The 19957-nt window shown below is 42.0% G+C and overlaps 1 protein-coding gene across 2 annotated transcripts in view; it reads right to left on the bottom strand.

Annotated features, from left to right (window-relative positions):
• Positions 1-19810, bottom strand: part of LOC128332086 (serine/arginine-rich splicing factor 5-like) — a 28657-nt gene extending 8847 nt beyond the window's left edge. The window contains exons 1-6 of one of the 2 annotated variants that reach the window (XM_053266364.1): positions 19627-19810; positions 19188-19252; positions 17300-17435; positions 10987-11057; positions 8862-8954; positions 6665-6737 (exon numbers count right to left, since the gene is read on the bottom strand). In XM_053266364.1, the coding sequence (XP_053122339.1) occupies positions 6665-6737; positions 8862-8954; positions 10987-11057; positions 17300-17425 (363 nt within the window). In that variant the 5' untranslated portion in view covers positions 17426-17435; positions 19188-19252; positions 19627-19810. The remainder of the gene's footprint in view (positions 1-6664; positions 6738-8861; positions 8955-10986; positions 11058-17299; positions 17436-19187; positions 19253-19626) is intronic. The other variant, XM_053266357.1, reaches the window with a different exon arrangement.
• Between the last annotated feature and the right edge of the window lie 147 nt (positions 19811-19957).

The following is a 19957-nucleotide window of genomic DNA, read 5'->3' as shown; positions in this document are numbered from 1 at the left end:
CAGCCCCACACAGAGCACATTGCAGTAGTCAAGCCTAGAGGTTACCAGAGTGCACCACAGTTCTGAGATTATTATCTTCAAGGAACTGATGCAGCTGTTGTAGAAAGCGCTCCTGGCCATAGCCTCAACCTGAGAAACCAGAGTGAGGCCTGGGTCCAGAACATAGGAACATAGGAAACTGCCATATACTGAGTCAGACCATTGGTCTATCTAGCTCAGTATTGTCTTCACAGACTGGCAGTGGCTTCTCCAAGGTTGCAGGCAGGAATCTCTCTCAGCCCTGTCTTGGAGAAGCCAGAGAGGGAACTTGAAACCTTCTGCTCTTCCCAGAGCAGCTTCATCCCGAGGGGAATATCTTGCAGTGCTCACACATCAAGTCTCCCATTCAGATGCAACCAGGGCAGACCCTGCTTAGCTATGGGGACAAGTCATGCTTGCTACCACAAGACCAGCTCTCCTCTCCTTGAACAGATATGTAGCACTCCCAAGCTACATATCTGTTCCTTCAGGGGAAATGCAACCCCATTCAGAATAGGAAGATCTATCGTGTCCCCTGAAGTATGACGCTGTACCATGAGTACCTCTGTCTTGCTTCAATTCAGCTTCAATTTATTATCGCTCATCTAGTCCATTACTGCTTGTTGGCAGACATTTAGGGAAGTTATGCCATTTCCTGATGATGATGTCATGGAGAAATAGATTTGTGTTATCAGCATATTGGTAACACCCTGCTCCAAGTCTCCCAATAATCTCATCCAGTAGTTTCATGAAGATATTAAAAAGCATTGGAGATAGGATGGAGCCCTGAGGGACACCGTACAGCAGCTCTCGTTTCAGAGAGCAACTATCTCCAAGCAACACTATCTGGAATCTACCAGAGAGATAGGAACAGAACCACTGCAAAGCAGTACCACCTATTTCCAAATCCCCCAGACGATCCAGAAGGAGACCATGGTCAACAGTACCGAAAGCTGCAGAAGGGTCCGAAAGAACTGCCATACTCCCTGTGTCCATTTCCCAAGTGAGATCTTCCATCAGACCAACCAAGGATGTCTCCACCCCATAGCCTGCTCTAAAGCCAGTATGAAATGGCTCTAGATAATCAGTATCTTCCAAAACTACCTGGAGAACCACCACCCTCTCAATTACTTTGCCCACCCAAGGGAGGTTGGAGACTGGTCTATAATCATCCATCACCAAGGGCTCTGGAGCAGGCTTCTTAAGTAAATGTCTCATAATTGCCTCCTTCAAACATGAAGGCATCCTGCTCTCCCTCAGTGAGGCATTTATGATGTCAACAAGACCATTTCCAACAACCTCCCTGCTAGATGTTATAAACCAGGTTGGGCATGGATCCAAAAGACAAATGGTAGGCTAAACATCTCCAAGGAGCTTGTCCACATCCTCAGGAGTCACAAATTGAAACTGATCCATTCTAACTGAACCAGAGGCATTACTGGGCACCTCTACAGTTGACCCCACCAAAACCGTGCGGTCCAAGTCAGCTTGAATGTGAGGTATTTTATCCTCAAAAGACTTGTTAAAAGCATTACAGCGAGATGGGAAACCCAGATCTAAGTTCAAAGAGGAGGGAAGCTGAGTTAATCCCCTCACAACTCTGAACAATTCCTCTGGATGCGAACTTGCGGATACAAGCGAATAGTATTGCTTCTCCGCTGCATGCATTGCCACAGAATAAGCCTTCAGATGGGCTTTGTCATGTCTTGGCAGATTCAAGTTGAGTCTTCCTCCACTTATGCTCGTCTTTTCCTTTGCAGATTCAGCTCCTGTAGCTTGTTCAGTGTACCATGGAACCAGTTTTGAAGCGGCAGAACCAACTCTGAAACCCTCCATTGTCTCTTGGAATCCTGTAAGATCCAATAGCCTTCTCAGGCAGCCCATCCCAGTAGGTCTTGCACCCTAATGAAGTGGGTTGTGGCCATGAAACCAACCTTGACCAGCTGGTCTGTCCATGACAATAGAGATACTCTAGGAGTCTCCACCCATGGAACACCACCCTGATTTGAGCAAAGACCAAATCAAGACTGTTACCAGCAGTGTGGGTTGGCCCCGTGACCAACTGGGATAGGCCTATAGTTGCCATGGCCACTATGAATTTCTGACCTGAACCAGACAAGCCAGCCCCGAAGTGAACACTGAAGTCACTCAACAGCAACTCTGCGACCAGCTCTGTCAGCTCAATTATGGACTCCATTGGATAACAGGGTGCTTGGTACACCAATAGAATCCCCAATCTATTTCAAGTCCCCAGGCCAAGATACACACACTCAATATGGTCCAGTTGTCCCACAGGGATTCTGGTAAGGGAGATGTTATTCTGATGGATCATAGTCACCACACACACACACCCTTCCCCATACCTGTTCCACCACAGAGTACCCAGCATTCAGGAGCTGAGCCCATATTGGGCCACTAGCCTCTCCCAACGAAGTCTCAGTTATTCAAACCAAATTGGTTTCCTCATCCATGATCAAATAAATCATGGATGATTTTGGTCTTATTTTGAACCAACCAGGCATTGCAAAGGAGCAAGGTCAGGTTCTGTGGGTGGTTGGAACTGCCTAGTTACTTGAACTAATGCTATGTATCTGAATGTTTCTCTTCCCTTCAAAGAGCTCTCTTCCTTTTGTGCCTATTGTATTATAAGACATTCTATGCTGTTCTTTGTATAGTGGTCAGTAAAACTTTTAAGCACTTAATTACAGAAAGGTTTCCCGCCAGCTACATGTGTTATAAAAATCCAAGAAGAGAACTACAAAACTGAACACAGCCTCCATGGGAAACATGCTGTGTAATTAGTCAAAGAAGGTTGTCCTTGAACTCTAAATGGTTGAAAAACTGGTACTATTTCTCTCTAGTTTTTATGGCCAAATTGTATGCCACCTTGGGCAACTTATTGGAAAGGCAACAAAATCAAATAATCCTGGTAATTATACCAGCATTTTTAAAAAAATATTTGCATTTGTTAAAGAATGAAATCTATCAAATATTTTCAATGTTTCACACACTAAAAGGGACTTCATTTGCCAACCTTTTCCTCCCCCATGCTACCCTAATCAGGGATAAACCCATCATTCATCTCACAACTGCTTATGCCAGCCAGCATAACTTGCTGCATAATCTGTGTTAAACCAAAGGTAACTGTGCAGTATGATAAATAGGTTGCTATTATTATTCCTTTGGCGCTCTTGTTTCTGGACTGTGGAATTATTCCCAAACTGTTTCTATCCTTCTCTTCTATCTTCCATGTATCAGGGAAACTCTTGTTGAATAGATATTGTATAGTGTTTTGAAAGCAAGGAATTTTTCATTTTAGAAGTAAATAATTGAATAAAGATAATAGAAGTATCAAAGCAACCATACTAGAATGGATTTAATTAGAATTTAGGATAGAATCCACCCTCATTTATGCAAGATTGAACTTAGCTGTTCACAGAGAATATACTAAGCAAACAGAATAGGGGCCTTCAAAAAGTTAGCCTCTGCTGTGGATGCAAGTATTAAACATACCCAGAAATGAACTGATGAAATATGCACAAACATGCTAGAATTGAAGCTCAGTTTGTAGTTTTAATCCTTTGCAAAAAGCACCATACAAACACACACTATGGCCAACATGCTAACTCTGCACGAGCACAACACTGTTACACAAGCTGTTTGTGCGAAGTCTAGAGTGCACATTCCAGATTAGTGCGGAGCTAGCACAAAAGGTGTGCAAGCTGTTTTGCAGGAAGCCTTTATGCAATAGTGCAGTTCCAAAATCCCTGTGATATTAGCAAACTATGAGGACTTCTTGCACTACTAGTAAAACTGTGTTTCTTGCTCAAGTACAGTACTGGTCAAGATGTTAGCCCATGGCTACCATGAACCTGAATTTAGAATTCAAGCCTATAAAGCAGCAAGAGCTGACTAGCTTTAATAGGCTTTAACGTTATATGATAAAGGCGGGGTGTGGCTGTGTGCACTGAATTTAACACATAATGTATAATTACTTTATAAGAAATACAATGCAATCATATGATGATATATAATTCAGTGTAACTTAAATTGAACTTAAGAAATGACATGTTATCTTGGGTTTTATTTGTTCCAATAGGAAATAATGAGATTCTCTTTGTAAAAAAAGTCATTTGGTTGCTTCCCTTCCCTCATATGACGTAATTTATTAGGCATTATGTCATGTCTCAGCTTTTATTTAACCCATCTTGCCAGAGTGATGGAGCAGAGTTCTTCCAGTTTTTTGCAATCTGGTTGCTGTCAAAAGCATATATAATTAATTATTGGTCTTCCATTAAGGGCATCAAAGGCTATGATAGCCAGTCATTTTTTCAATGCTGTTATAGCTACTTGTATCTATAAGGTGACTGTTCAAAAATAATTCCAAAAAATAAGGTTTGCCTCTGTACTCACACAAACAACTCTCATTTTATTACATAAATGTTGCTTAACCTATGTGGCACTGAATACCACTGTGTAACCAGTTTGTAGAAACTCTTAAATTGACATTAAACTCTTCAGTCTTTAGATTTTTATAATTTTTAGTTTTTAAAATAAGATTTAATTTGAACCTAATAATGATTGTCGTTTTTAATCTGACAAACTTTTGCTTAATTTAGTTAGTTTTATTACTTTTATTGTATCTTGTGTCTATCTTATTGTTGTGAGCCATCCCAAGCAGTAGTGCACTGGAAGAGCGGGGTATAAATATTTTAAATGAATAATCATTATATTTAATCCTCATAGACATGCCCCTCGTGATGCGTGGAGTATGTCCTGGCACTCAGCTGACTGACTGAGCCACGGAGGCACTGGATTGGCTGGGCACCAGTCGGCAACACTCGCGAGAGCGGTGGGTTGTTTGGGGAAGCTGGCAGCAAGGCAGATGGCCGCTTAGGGAAGCATGCAGCTGCCAGGGGAGGCTGGGTCGGGAGGGGAAGGGGTGGCAGGGCGAAGCCCTGGTGTCCGTTTGAGGCCTGGTTGGGAGGGGAACGGGGAGAGGGCAAGACGCGAGACTGGGGCAGGAGGCGGAGGGAGGGAATGGAGGAAGAGAGACTGGAGAGGGAGGCGGGGGAAGGAGGGCAGAAAAAGAGACTGGAGAAGGAGACAGTGGGGGAGTGTAGAACAAACAAACAACCAATCAAATTCTCCCAACTAAACCCCTAAAAGAAAACTACTGCACAGATGCTCTGTGCGGGTTCAGCTAGTAAAAAATAATACATCCAGGCCCAACTTGCATAGGAGATGGAATTACCTGGGACTTCCATTCAATTAGTGTTTATCAGTATCTAGATGGGCAAGTAAGTTTACACATTAAGCTCAACATCCTCTTTGTGATTCTGATATCTGTTAACTCTTGCAAATTCCTATCATTTTAAATTTTATGTATTGCATTTGAAATTACTGAAGCCACAGTACTGGACAACTTGTGTATTGAGTAATATCTGTGAAACACATTATGGTTCTATCCTGGACCTGAACCAAACCAAGTTTGTAAGGGTAGTCAATTCATATTCATGCCATAACTGAATATTACCCAGCAGTTCTACATGTTCAGTCCTTTGTAACAAAGATTAGTTAGTGGCAATAGGCCTCAATGTAGTTTGTCCTTCAACTTCCACCGATTAGAATAAAGTGCTCTTGTGTGAAGACCAGCCAATGTACATGTTAAGCCTGCCTCTAGGATTCTGGTCTACTTTGAAGGTAGCAACAGAACAGCAAGCTCAATTGTTCTCCCTTGCTACTTAAGCGCAGAAGAAAAAGGAATGGACTTCCAATGAGGGACTAGTATCGGCAGTTATTTTGGTATAGCAAACCTGCCAAGCCAACAACTACTTTGCACATGATAAACTGGTCCCAAGTATACACCTGACAAAATACATGCCTGATCTTCACACATGGTGTAAGTTCCTTCCCTACTCAAGTCTACCCACCTTGTATGGAAACCATCACATGAGAAGCAATACTCAGCAGACTGAAAGATTGCAAGTCAAGGATTGTTCCTCATTCCCTAGTATCAGCTTACATCTTTTGAAGCTGCATGTGAAACTATTCTGAGAGAAAAGGGTGCTTTATACCAATTAAAGGCTATCAAGTTTATTATGGCATGAACAACCCCAAACATTGTTAAGAACAAAAAGCTACAACTTGGCAAGGAAACCAAGTAGTTTCATGGCCAACACATGTCTAGATTCACACAAGAGTTTGATTTTCTTTGAAATATACTTTAGCTACTCAAGATAGACCACAAGCCTTTTCCAGAATATAGTTAACATAAATGGAGGAAATCCCCTGCATTAGGCACATACCTCACTCTAAATTTTAGGCCATTCTGTTCATTCTATTGATGCCAGATACAAACTGTAAACAAACTGCAGATCTTAACAGAGCAAAACCAGCCTTTTAAGATTAAATATTGATTTACCACAATTAGATGAGGATTACAGTTGTCCAAGAAACACTAATCAGCTGGTCAGTTTTGAAAATATGAACATGCTGCTTAAATGCTTATTTGTTGGTATGCAAATTATAACTTTTAAGCCTTTGTTTTAGTAAAAAAAGGTTCTGATTACAGTTAAAGCAATGTCCTTCAGGAACCAAACAACTCTTTTCGAGTAGAAACAAATGTTAGTCAGGTCCGACTCACCTGCCAGCTAACACGTGAAGAAAGATTTTCAACTATAAGTCTGTGTTCAGTACGAAGAGGTGGACCATACTGGCTATAAGAGATAAACATGTTTTTAATTACATGCTCTCATTTATACTTAGTGCACAAAACTAAACACAAATGCTCTTAACAGATTGTTTAATACCACTCAGCAAACCAGAAATCATTCTCTCCATTTAGATGGGGGCAAGGCTATTGAACACTTACTTGCTATTTCCACTAGGAAAGGCAAGTGGTATATACACCAACAGCAAGATATGATGGGCTTTAAAAAAACTAGGGGGCCACTTCACACAGGTGTGTTCATCATCCGGCTTCCAGGTGTCCAACATCCATCACAAGAAGTGCTTTCACATCACCCAAAACCATTCTTTTCAGAGGCAAGTTCATACATTCAGAGGAGATGCATCAATGATGAACATGCATATGTGAATCAGTCATAAGAGGATGAGGCCATGAAGAGTATGCTTATTACAGCACTTAGTCTTCGACAAGCTATTTAAGTGAAGCAGCAAAGTAAGTGAGTGCACTATCTAGTCCATTTTATATCAATATATTCTTGCTGCTTAAGATCTGATTTATGTTAGCAAAACCCTAAATGTTATAAGTGGTAGTAGAGTTCTGTAAGTTAGTTTGTTCAAGCCAGCTGCCTAATTCTACTCCACATGGTGGCTGTTTCATATCACATAAAATGCAACTAACACGTGTTCCTTTTGGACACTGAGGAGAGGCAACTCAGTTTCATTTGCATACCTCTAAATGCCCCACATTTTCAGAATATCCAGATCTTCAGAGCATTTAAAACAGAAGTTCCAGAATCCCCCAACTGGCAGGCCGAGTCCCACTTTTCACTACTGGAAATAGCAGTCTCTTCTCGTCTGGCACCATGTGCCTGATGTCATGAACGTGACTACCATGCCAGATGCCCATGACCGTCAGTCACATATCCTACTTTAAAAGTTCACTTTTAGCCTGGACCTTGGATCATTCTTACTGCAGCAACATCACTGCACTAAAGAAAAGAGAATCTAAACAGCATACTTAAATATGCAAAATTAGTTCCCAATTTTTAACCAGAATTCTGCCTCAATGAAATACAAAATGCTAAGTTTACTTCAAAGCAATATTCTATACAATTACTAATGTATGAATCATCATGTACAGATTACTTCATTCTGAAGAAGAAAATTAACTTAAAACCTAAGTCCAAGTAACTTTTCCTGTAACACAGAAAAAACTGTAATGACCACTTTTTAGATTTCAAATACATATATGGTCCTTTTAGTGTATTTTTGGCAGACCTCAGACACTTTTGTGGAGTATAACATTTACTTTCTATGTAACAGTACTAATTCCATAGTCTACCAAACACTCCTCCAAGATCATAGTGGATTTGGGCACAATCCAAATACTATTCATGTGAAGCCAGTTCTGTTTGGAAAAGCTTGTACAGGACCAGAACTTAAACTGCAATTGAAATTTAGAAAACCAAGCTATGGAATTTGGTTTGTTGATGCGAGAACAAATGCTACTTGAGCATCAACAAGCATGGAGCTGCACTGGTCGATTTTAGAAGCAAGCAGGGTTGAAAAAAATCCTAGTTATCTGATTATGCAGGCACCTTGAAATCTGATGCAACTACCTAGGAGTCTGAAATATTTAACTATTCTGAATGTACAGGAGAACCTCAATATTTGCGGATCCTGTATCCGGGGATTCACGGTTGGGTAATGGTCACCTGGCCCCGGTATCTGCAGTAAAAATCTGGCCAAAAGGGGGTTAAACTTGCATATCCATGGATCGGGGGTGGCCAGAAATGACATCAGAGGTTGTTTCTGGCTGCCATTTTATGGGTCATCCCCCCCCCCCACAAAACTGCACAAAAACCATGATTTTCTCCCAACTTTTGACACTTGGGGCACTGCAGGACTGCTGGTGACCCACTGACCACTTCCCCCCTGTGCTTTTAGGACCATTTTACCAGTTTTTCCAACCTCCGGGAAACTAACCTCCAGATTTCCATTGCCCCAATAATCCAGCAGTTTCGATATCCATGGTAATAGTGGAGAACCAAACCCCCGCAAATACTGAGGTTCTCCTGTATATAGAATATACATTAGAACATATGTCAAACAGTTTTTCACTCAATTTCACAAAAACAGAACAGATTTCTTACCTAGATCCACCTCCATAGGATTGGTAATAATTGAACCGTTGTGGGTATCTGCCCCTACCCCCTCTTCGAGCTCTGGCATGTTCAATTGTGACCCTTTAATATAAAACATAAAAGGACAAATAGCTTCAGTAGTACTTCAGTGTTTTTCCTACTGGAAATGTATACACAGCATAGACATTTTTCTCCAAACGTTTAACAATAAAATTAAAGGCTGGTAGTTTGGGGTGCTTGAAAACAAGAATAGCTGATTATTCAAATCAGTATAGCCAAGAGCATCTTGAGTGGGCACACTCTCACATTCGCCAGGCATCCATCTACTGTTGACAACTTATGATTTACACAACATGCCAGATAAGAGATCATACTATATTTCCATAGCTTTTACAGTATTTGTTCAGGAATTCACAGAGCCTTGGCTTTTTAGCCAGCCTCATTTGTGCTTCTCATCAATGCCCCCTCTCCTGGTCTTCTGACATGTGCAAAGGGCTTGGGAAAGAGTAAGAGTTCTCTCTCATTTTTGTTAGGGAATAAAAACAAACAGATAAACATAGAGAAAGGCTCCTGCTGTATCTTAATTTGTCCAAACCTCCACAAAAGACTCTACTGCTCCTGCAAACTCCCAACTTTGTTCCACAAGGCTTGAGGCAGAGATAGGATTTCCTCCCATTTCCATTGCAGGTTTGAGAAAAGTCCTCTCTGGCTTATTTTCTCCAGATTTGCCAGAGATGAGAAAATTGCATCTCTCCTTTGAGCCATACAACATACACAAGACTATTTCTGACCTTCGACAAATGGAAATGAGAGCTAGAGGAGAGAGTCTGCATTCTGCTGAGAGTCCTCTTTGCCATGTAGTGAAAGTCAATTACCCCTGGCAAGCAATTTCTTAGAAGCCTGCAATTTAGCTTTGAAATAAAAGACCAGAAAACTCAAAGCAAAATAAAGCCCGACACAACTGGCTGACATTCTGACTACCAATATGCAAGTGCAATGAGAAGCTGTGCACACAAGATGTTTGTGGAGCTGTGCAAAGCTATAGCGCTCTGTATTCACTTGTGGAAGACCTTCTCCAGGTTGTGTCAACAGCCTCTGTTGTAGACTAGTTTGTGCACTAGCAGACATTCCTTTGTGCTGCATCCTTGAGCTAGCATAACTGCATTATACTAGTGAACATGAGAATGGCGCTGCTGGATCAGGCCCAAGGCCCATGTAGTCCAGCATCTTGTTTCACACAGTGGCCCACCAGATGCCTCTAAGAAGCCCACAGGCAAGAGGTGAGGGCATGCCCTCCCCTGCAATTGGTATTCAGAGGCATCTTGCCTCTGAAGCTGGAGGTGGTCTGCAGTCACCAGACTAGTAGCCATTGATAGATAGACCTGTCCTCCCTGAATTTGTCTAAGCACCTTTTAAAGCCATCCAAGCTAGTGGCCACATCCCAGGGCTGAAAGTTTTATAGATTAATTATGTGCTGTGTGAAAAAGGTCTTCCTTTTGTTGGTACTAAATTTGTGCAATACTAGTGTATATGTAGGCCACTATACTTCAAAGTTACTCAAATTCTATTCTGCTATTGATGACTGCCAGGAGAATAATTTTGTACAGAGTAGTGTGCAAGTCAGGGCATGAAGCAGGCCTTTTCATCATGAAAGGTTCCTTTTTCCATCAGTCAATAACGACCACAGGCCTTATTGCTAGAGAAATCTGTTGAAAAGCACCAAGCTTTAGTCAAAGCAGCAATTCTGGTTGACGACCTGCTACTTTAAGCTCCTGTACTCACCTGAAACACACTAGAGTTTTGGGTTTTTTTAAATCAGATGTAGCAGAACAGCCTAATCTGCTTGGTGTAGGCATTAAGCTAGCTACCTATATCCTTGATTTGCAAATCAGTCCTCGAAAAAGTCATTTTACTTCTTTCTTAGAAATTTCTCATAGCCACCTTTTAACACAAAATCACATATCTGCACCAATGGTAGCCATGGTTAGTGCTGGCAGATTCCCTCTTTGCCAGGGTTTGCAAATTCTGGTTTCATATCATAATTAAGATGGGAATACACTGGCAATCCAAGGACAGCTCACAATATTCAAATGGTAGCTGCTCTGCCAATTTTGTCTGAAACTTTAAAAATTACCTCTCATTACATAGTTCTTTACCATTCAGTTCATAAACTGCATCATCTGCATCTCTATGATCCTCAAATTCCTAGGAAAGAAAAAAAATAAGTAATGCAGTCAGATCTCAATCAAATCTTATTTCTACTGGAGTCTTTATCCTTTTGTTTCTAACCCCTGCCGGGATAGGATTTTCATTCAAGTAAAGATAACCAACTATGTGTTGCAATAATATTAAACCAGAGATTGTTTTTACAAAAACTATGATGCTGCAGTCTTTAAATTTTCAAACACTTCCTACCTTGAGCTATACAACAAGCTGGAGTTGACAAACTATTTCACACACACCCATCATATATGGGAAATTAATGGATACAATACTAAAATTTGGGACAAATATTAACAGCACTTAGCTCCCGGAAGTTTCCATTGGCTCCAGCTAGATATAATACTGGATTTCATGAAACAAATAAATGTTGATTCCCGGCTCAAACACTATCCCTAAGGTCAATCTCACAGAAGATGGTAAGAACAGAGACTCTGGTAGCACCTTAAAGATAACATTTTAGCATAAGCTTTCATAGACTGCAGTCCAATTGCAACTGATGAAGGGGACGATTATACGAAAGCTTATGCTAAATCTTTACAAATTCAGAGTACTATAATACTGGTAAATATCTTTTGAAATGCTAATGACTTTTGGAAGTCAAAAAAAGGGTATTTTATCTAAAATGTATAAAGAACAACAGAAATTAAAATGGAAAAGTTCTAGATAATTAACATTTCTGATATATAATGGCTTGTATTTGTAGTGAACCATTTAGATACAGCACTGGATATAAGATCAAAGAGAATTTTTATAAAGTATTGTATAAAATACAATTGTATTGATTGTATAAAGTACAGGAGACCCTGGTTATCAGTGGTTTTGCAGATCGCCATTCCATGTATTTGCAGACGGGTCTTCGAGACCCAGTTTGTTTATCCACGGCAGGAAATATGCAACTTTTGCTTATCGGTCCCCGAACGGCTGGATATGATTTCTGTCAATTCCAGCCGCCATTTTAAAGCACAGAGCCATTTTGTGGCTCTTTTGTTTAAAAAATTTATATTAAAAATGAGGATTTGGGGGCTTTCCTGGAGAACAAAGTACTATGCTTTTCTACCCTTATTTCTGCTCCCTATCCGCTTTTTTTTTTTTTTTTAACTTTTTAGGAGTAAGGAACTTAACCCCTGCATTCCCATGGTTTCTTTATTTGCAGTTTCCATATTCACACTAATTGGCAGGAATGGAACCCACAAGAATAAAGAGGGCCTTCTGTATTATGCACCTATATGGAACCCAAAGTAGTATGGAACCCTAATTGGTTCATGTTAGAAATCAAAGTGCTAGAAGGAAGTTGTTTGGTGGTATAGTATTTTATACATGAAAGTACTGAAAAAACATTCTGCTGTGTTTCAGAATTATTATCGATAATGTTTTATAATCTACAATTATCTTATTAGGGTATCTGTAGAGATATGTACATACTGAATACAGACTATTAATAAACAAATGTAAACTTAAACTAAGGATAAGGATAAAATTTAATATTAGAATCGATATTGGGAGAATAGGACAATGCCAACAGAAAATGTTAGTGAATAGTAGTCTTGATTTGATAATTCAATAATGTTTCTGAACATTATGTCTTTGTAAGAATCCTGCATAGATTCAAGAGTTTAACTAAAAACCAACTATAACTGGGACAAACTATAGTATTTACACAGCTCAGGAATGCTCAGGCACCTAAGCAATATTCAGGAACCCAACTTGCCTTAGTAAACTGTTATCCAAATATTAACTTTACTTTTGGTAGACTTAATCTAAAAAAATCTGAATTTAGAGATTACATGAAACTGTGCCTTTATCTAATTAAACTACAGAAAACACATTGTGCCTTTTAAGGGCTAAATAGCTCTGAAAAACCATCCCAAGAGACATGGTTCCTAGGGATGTGCACGGAAGGCGGGGGGAGTGACTTTTAAGGGTGGGGAGAGTGTACTTACCCCTCCCTCTGCTTTCCCCCCACCAGCACTCTGTTTGGAAAGGGACTGTCGGGGCAGCAGCGCACCTCCCTGCCACCCCATTGCCTCCTCGGTCCTGATGTCAACGGAAGTACCTGATGCACCTGCACAAGCATGTCACACTCAAAAGTGTGCATGACAGGCGCAGGCACATCGGGTACTTCCAGTGACATTGGGACCGAGGCAGCAACAGGGTGGCAGGGAGGTATGCTGCCGCCCCGACAGTCCCTTTCCAAACAGAGTGCCAGTGCGGGGAAACGGAGGGAGGGGTAAGTGCACCCACCCCCGCCCTTAAAGTCAACCTCACCCCAGTCTTTGAACTGGAGGAACCAGCGGTCATATGAACTGGTTCTGAGGCCCATAAAGGGCCTCCAAATTGGTTCCGTGTACATCCCTAATGGTTCCTGGAAAGTTCAAAAGGCAGCTGATGCCTGAGTACAGAGAACAGTCATGTATGCACATGCAAGAGCAGGAAAATAATCCACCATATAAACATAAAGAGGCAGGATGACCATCACCCCCCATCTCTACAAAAGATCATGAACTACAGGATCACCACTGTGCAAATGGCTAGACAGGACTATCTAGGGAAGCTCGGTTAACAAAGGAATAGCCCATTATACCAGTGTACAACACAAGTATACTACATAGCAGATCTACCACACAAAGGTGTGGTCATCCGGAACAGGGCCTCCCGCCACAAGTGGACAGTATCCAGCAGCAAGTGCTCCCATGTTGAATCATGTAATTAAATCCAGGATGGGCAGACTTACATTAGGTCTAATGGGGGCTTACTGATATGTATCCATCTGCTGCCAGAACAAGCTTCCTGTAGATGACTTAAACTGTTTTGAATGTTTGGGAGAGAATTTCTTATTCTTATAAAAAAGCAAGTTCTCGTAATGACAGTGACCAGGTCTTCTGCAGAAACACTATTCTGTAGTGTTCATGCTTGGCATACTTCTGAATTTAATCACTGGTGAGCAACAGAACATTTTACACAACAGTCAAGTTCAGGCATCATACAGATCTAGGACTGAATCCTGGCTGTTAGAAGATTTTACTCCAGTCCTAGTTAGGCTAGGGCAGAGAGTCTCAACCTTGGGCTCCCAGAGGTTGTTGGACCTCAACTCCCACAATCCCCAGCCAAAGGCCATTGGGGCTGGGGATTATGTGAATTAAAGTCCAATGACATCTGGAGACCCAAGGTTGAGAATCCCTGGGCTAGGGGATGTTGCACAAAATCAGAATTCAATCCTGGCTCGCACTATGTCTGAACTGGGGCCAATGATTACTTATATACATAGTAATCTTAGCCCTCTCATTAAGGTAACAGCAGTATCCCAACCTGGTCCCTAAAGGTTAAAGAATAAGGCTGGAGCTAAACCACCACAGGACAGCTATATTAAAAGTTTGTTGTAAAACTGACTAGGTCACCTGCAGCCTGATTACACTGATCAGCTGCACTATAGCAGCAAATGGTCTGTACTTCTGCGGTTACCATAACATTTTCCCCCTGACAAAGTAGTCTTGTCTCTGCTCCCAGGAGATCACACAATAGGTCTCTCTGATCCTACATCACAGGGGTTCAAAAGGGAATCCTATTCTCTTGCCATATGAGCACTCTTATGCAATACTGCTGCTCTAAACTGGAGGCAGCCAAGAATGCCTATAGCTGCTGTCCTGCTAGTTTAGTATCAGATCCTCAGTTCACAGGCTACTATTCAATCAATGAAAGTATTAATGCAGAAGGAATGCAGTGAATACTGATCTCAAAACCAGCATCTTTTTTCATCAACAGAAGTATGTTCTGAGGCAACCTGAAGTATATTAAAGTTTCGATACAACATGCATTTTTCTGGATGTTAATTGAGAAAACTTCAAAGTGAACAGGTTAGAAAAATCATTAGGTTATACTTTGCTGGTATTAACACTCTTACAATTATATGTTTAGAATTTATTAGAACACTATAAAGAAACATTACTGTTATATAAACAGACATCCCATCTCTCCCTTGAACAACCAATCTAAATGTTTTCAGTCTAGTAGCTTGTTTATTTTTGTGTTTGATTTGAGTTCATGGAAAAATATGGGTTGAAGGTAGTGCAATCAACACAAATAAAAATAGTACTCACCTGGGTTAAGAATTGTCAGCAGGCAAGACAACCCTATGTTCAGCCTCCAGAACTCTATAAAGGTTGTGCAAGGGCTTTCATTTGAGACCCACGCTCAGTTTCCCCCTGTAATTCTGGGAAGTGGCACCTGGGACTGCTTCTCTCTGTTCTCTTTTGTATGAGAGAAACAGCTATAAGCAGTGCTCCAAAGGCTGCACTCCTTGTCTTCTTCCGGGGGGGTGGGCAGGGGGAGATGAGAGCAGAAACTAGTATGTTGCTCCCAGAATGGAGCTCGATCATAGCCAAGGCTCTGTTTGGGAGGATACTACTACTTGGTGATTCTCCCCATGCTTCACCTAGCTGGGCAAATTCAACAGCGCAGGCCGCTTAGCTGCTTCTCTTTCTCCAGCAAAGAGATACAGAATGTGAGTTTACCCAGCTATATTGTTTCCTTAAACGGGAAAATGCAGAAGAATTTGTTGTTGCTTTTTTCTTTCTGCCCATCTTCTCAGAGAGAACATGATAGAAAGGGGACACAAGACTCATGAGTCCTGTTGTGCTCCCCAGCAGCCAGGGCTGACTGACTTCATTCTTTCAATGTACAGGTGGGCCTTGTTACTCAGTACTGGCACCCGTGGTTTCACATATCCACAGTTGGGTCATAGGGACCCAGTTTCTTTATCCATGGTTTTTAAAAAATAGGCAAAATTTGTCATCTGCAGTTCCTGGGTGGCCAGAAGTTACTTCAGATGTCATTTCTGGCCCCCATTTTGCAGCATTGAGCCATTTTGAGACTCTTTTTAAAATTCCCCAAGAATTTTTTTTTTAAATGTGGAGGATTTGCAGGTTTTAGGGGCCTTTCTGGAGAGCAAGATACGATATGCGTTATTCCCTTTATTTCTGCTTTTTTGGACATATAGGCTCAAGGAACCTAACCCTCCATTCTCCATTCACTCAAGGTTTCATTATTCAGTTTCCATATTCGCACCTATACTTCCAGCGACCGTTGCTGGTGTCTATCTTATGTTTCTTTCTAGCTTGTGAGCCCTCTGGGGGCAGGGAGCCATCTTATTTATTATTTCTCTCTGTAAAACCACTTTGGCCCTCATTACCCTCTGACTCCATATCTGCAGGTTTGCATATCTGAGATTGGGCCTTAAAGACCCCATTTCATTCTCTGTGGGTAGAAAAATAGGCAAAATTCACCTAGCTACAGCTTTGAGTGGCTGGAACTGACCTGGAAATGGCTTTCAATGTCATTTCCAGCCACAAGCCATTTTGTTGCACCTAAAAAAAATTTATTTGGGGGGGGGGGGCGTGTGCAAATATTTGACCATTTTGGGGTTTGGGAGGCATTGATGGAGAGTTGGGAGAATAAGGCACTGTGCTCCCACCGCTTATTTCTGCCCTCCTTGCTTTTATTGGAGGGTTTTTGTTTTTTTAACCTAACCCCATCCCCAATTCCCATTGACTTATTTGCGGTTTCCATATTTGTGCCTATAGGGGAGAACAGAACCCTCATGGGCCACCTGTACTCAGGATCACTGAACACAAGTTAGTTATGCCTTTCGTTAGCGGATCTTGAATATGAACTCTTGCCTTGTACCTTTAGCACTCATAAGCAGACCATGGGAATTTCAAAACAAAAAGACCACCCAAAACCATTTAGGTTAACCCTGTTAAAGAAAATTCAACACGTCACCTCTCTCTCACATTCCCAAACTTAAAGACCTTAGCTTTTAGTCTGAAAAGGTATAGCCATTATTAGCACTGCATAGTGCAGAAACACTGCAGCGCTAGTGACAATTGCCTCTCCTATCTCTTCCTTGTCTTAAAAGTCAGGGAGGGGACTACTATTGGAATCCCCTCCATATATTTGGAGAGATGTTCTGGGATGAAAGGGGAGATAGTTGTAAGGCTGATTTATTTCATCTAAGCAGTAATCTTTCTTTTTACCATATTAATAATTTCAAGGAGGATTTTCTTTCATAGAATTATTTCTGCACAAGTCAAGTACTCTTTACAGAAGGATCTAGAGGTCAACATTCACTCTTTTACTTAAGTTTCCCCCTGCTTGTATGTTATAATGCAACATCAGTCTAAAGCCTTCCAAGCTTTAAAAACCCATCTTTATAAAACAGATATACCTACCACAAAGCCAAAGCCATTTTTCAGATTGATTTCACGTATACGGCCATATCCCTTGAAAAATTTCTCCACATCTCGCTCCCGAGCATGCGGACTTAGACGGCCAACGAAGACACGACAGCCACTCATTTTAGATTAACTGAAAAAAGTGAAGTTTTATAGTTCATAAGTTTTGTGACATTTGTTCCCAGATCAGTTTCCATACATCATTAGTACTGGACAGATTAGACTATTGAAGTTTTCAAAGCATGTTATGTAGTTCATCTTTTCAGTGATTAGTGTCATTCTTCTCCAACCCACCTACCCCCTACTCTAGCTGTAAATTTTGGGTGATTCAAGGTTAAACAAAATACAACAATGCAGTAATCCTACGCACACTTATCTGTCTCAAACCAGTAGGACTTACTTCCAAGGGAACATGCATAGGATTCTGCTGTAAGTGGTTGCATACAGCTCTAGGAACTTCAGAGAAGCTAAATGGTGTTGGCTAAATGCACCTGAGCAGGCCAATCCTATAGATTACTCAATGGATGTGGCACAATAAGGCTTGATACAGACTGAGACCTGTACCTCAGTCTTTCACCTTGCATTTTAATCACAGCAGAGAGTAGATACTGGACATGGCTATTGCACTGGATCAAAGTGAATCTCATGCCAACCTACAGGGCAACAGGGGTGTTAATTTGATGGAAGAGACAAGAGGACAACAAAGCAGTTATCAACTATAGCCCAGGCATCCATTCTCATACTTTGTATTACTATTATTTATGTACTGCTTTTCAACAAAAGAGTTCAAAAAGCAGTTTACATTAAGATGTCCTAAAGAGATCAAGTTACAGGTTAACACTTTCCCTGCAGAAAACAAAGAAGTCCATTAGCACTAAAACAGAGTGGAGAGAAAGAAAATTTTCTCCCTCTCTCACAACACTAGAACCAGGGGTCATCCCAGGAAACTGAAGGCTGGGAATTTTAGGATCAAGAAAATAAAGTACTTTTTTACACAGTGCAGAATTAATCTATTGAATTCTCTGCCAAGGAAAGTGGTGATGGCCATTAGCTTGGATGGCTTTAGAAAGGGCTTAGAAAAATTCATGGAGGGCAGGTCTATCAATGGGTATTAGTCTGGTAGCTATAGGCTACCTACAGCCTTAGAGGCAAGATGTCTCTAAATACCAGTTGCAGGGAGAGAGGGCATGCCCTCACCTCTTGCCTGTGGGCTTCTCAGAGGCATCTGGTGGGCCACTGTGTTTAACAGGATGCTGGTCTAGATGGGCCTTGCGCCTGATCCAGCAGGGCTTTTCTTATCTGGCTCCAACTACTTCAGCAATAAGATACTGTATGAAAATTTAACAGCTATTATTATCTACAATAAAAACAGACATTGCAGAAAATGTTTGTAACAGGCCTAAGCCCACAGTCTACATTTATCAATATACTCAGTAGACTTTCAAGTGAAGCAGTTAAACATCTGTTTAACTACTGTTTACTTGCCATAAACAGCTGTTCCTATACTTAGCTTCAAAAAGTGAAATATAATTACGATGCTATCTTTCCTTGCACCAACTCCCACTGATGTAGGAGTATAGAAGCCTTTCAAGTTCCATAGAACTCTTGTGTAACTCAGAGGCTGCCACAGATAATACCTTCTTAAATTCAAATGCAGTCTTAGTGTTCTTGATGACCCAGAAGCAGACACTGAGTAAGACTCCTAAACACGAGGTACCTCCTAAGCTAGCAGCCAACGGGCAGAAAGCAGTAAGATGAAGGCTAGAGCTATCTGGGTGAGGCAGTACAGAAATCTAACCAATAAGCGGGGTTAGAAAGAGCGAAAAATCCCAGCAGCAGAGATCGTGGGAAAGGCTGTGCTTTCAGCTCCCTTCCTAATAATTACCTTTCAAGTGGAATAGAGGGAATGCTGGCTGCTCAGACGTGCCTTCGAGGCCTGCTCTGTAGAACCTGGAGGGAAGCAAATGGTGGGGTAAGGAATGGGAGGGAGAAGAACGAGGCTGTTAACGGCAGCAGACTGAGAGAAATGGAGCCGAACAGGACGGGAGAACTCGAGGAACACCGAGGAGGCGGCGGCACCTGCGGGGCGGGAGAGCTCTGGAGGGCCCCTCGCTCAGCAGCGGCCACAGGGCAAGAGGGGCCCTCTGCGCATCGGCCTCTCAGCCCGGCTACGCTCCGTTTGCCGCAGCGATTAAGCACAGCCTGCTCACGACTCTCAAGAGCCCTGGCGTGGTTATAACCACTACAGCCGCGGCCGGCACCTCACATTTCCACCCCCTCCAGCTCCGCCTCGGTCCCTCCGCCCGACGAGGACGGGCACTCACCGGCAGCGCAAGCGTTTAATTAACTCGCTGCCTTCCCCGTGCACGGCCCTGACACTCGCTTCGGTCCGCCAAAGAAAATGGCGGCGCCACTTCCCTTAAGAGGAGCGGCAGCGAAGACGGCGGCAGCACGTTCGTCAATGGCCGCAGCTCAGCCCCTTCCATCCAACCCGCTCGCGGACTACAACTCCCAGACGACAACGCGCTAGGTTTCCCTCCTTAAACACTTTCCCTGGCGTGGCGAGGGGTCGGGCTTCGCGGGAATTGTAGGCGGGTGCTGTCTAAAAGGGCTGCGTGGAAAGCGGGCGTTGGGAGAAAGGCAGGCTGGGATATG

The sequence above is a fragment of the Hemicordylus capensis genome, chromosome 1 (genome assembly GCF_027244095.1).
Source record: "Hemicordylus capensis ecotype Gifberg chromosome 1, rHemCap1.1.pri, whole genome shotgun sequence".
NCBI lineage: Eukaryota > Metazoa > Chordata > Lepidosauria > Squamata > Cordylidae > Hemicordylus > Hemicordylus capensis.
This window is presented reverse-complemented; position numbering and strand designations above follow the sequence as displayed.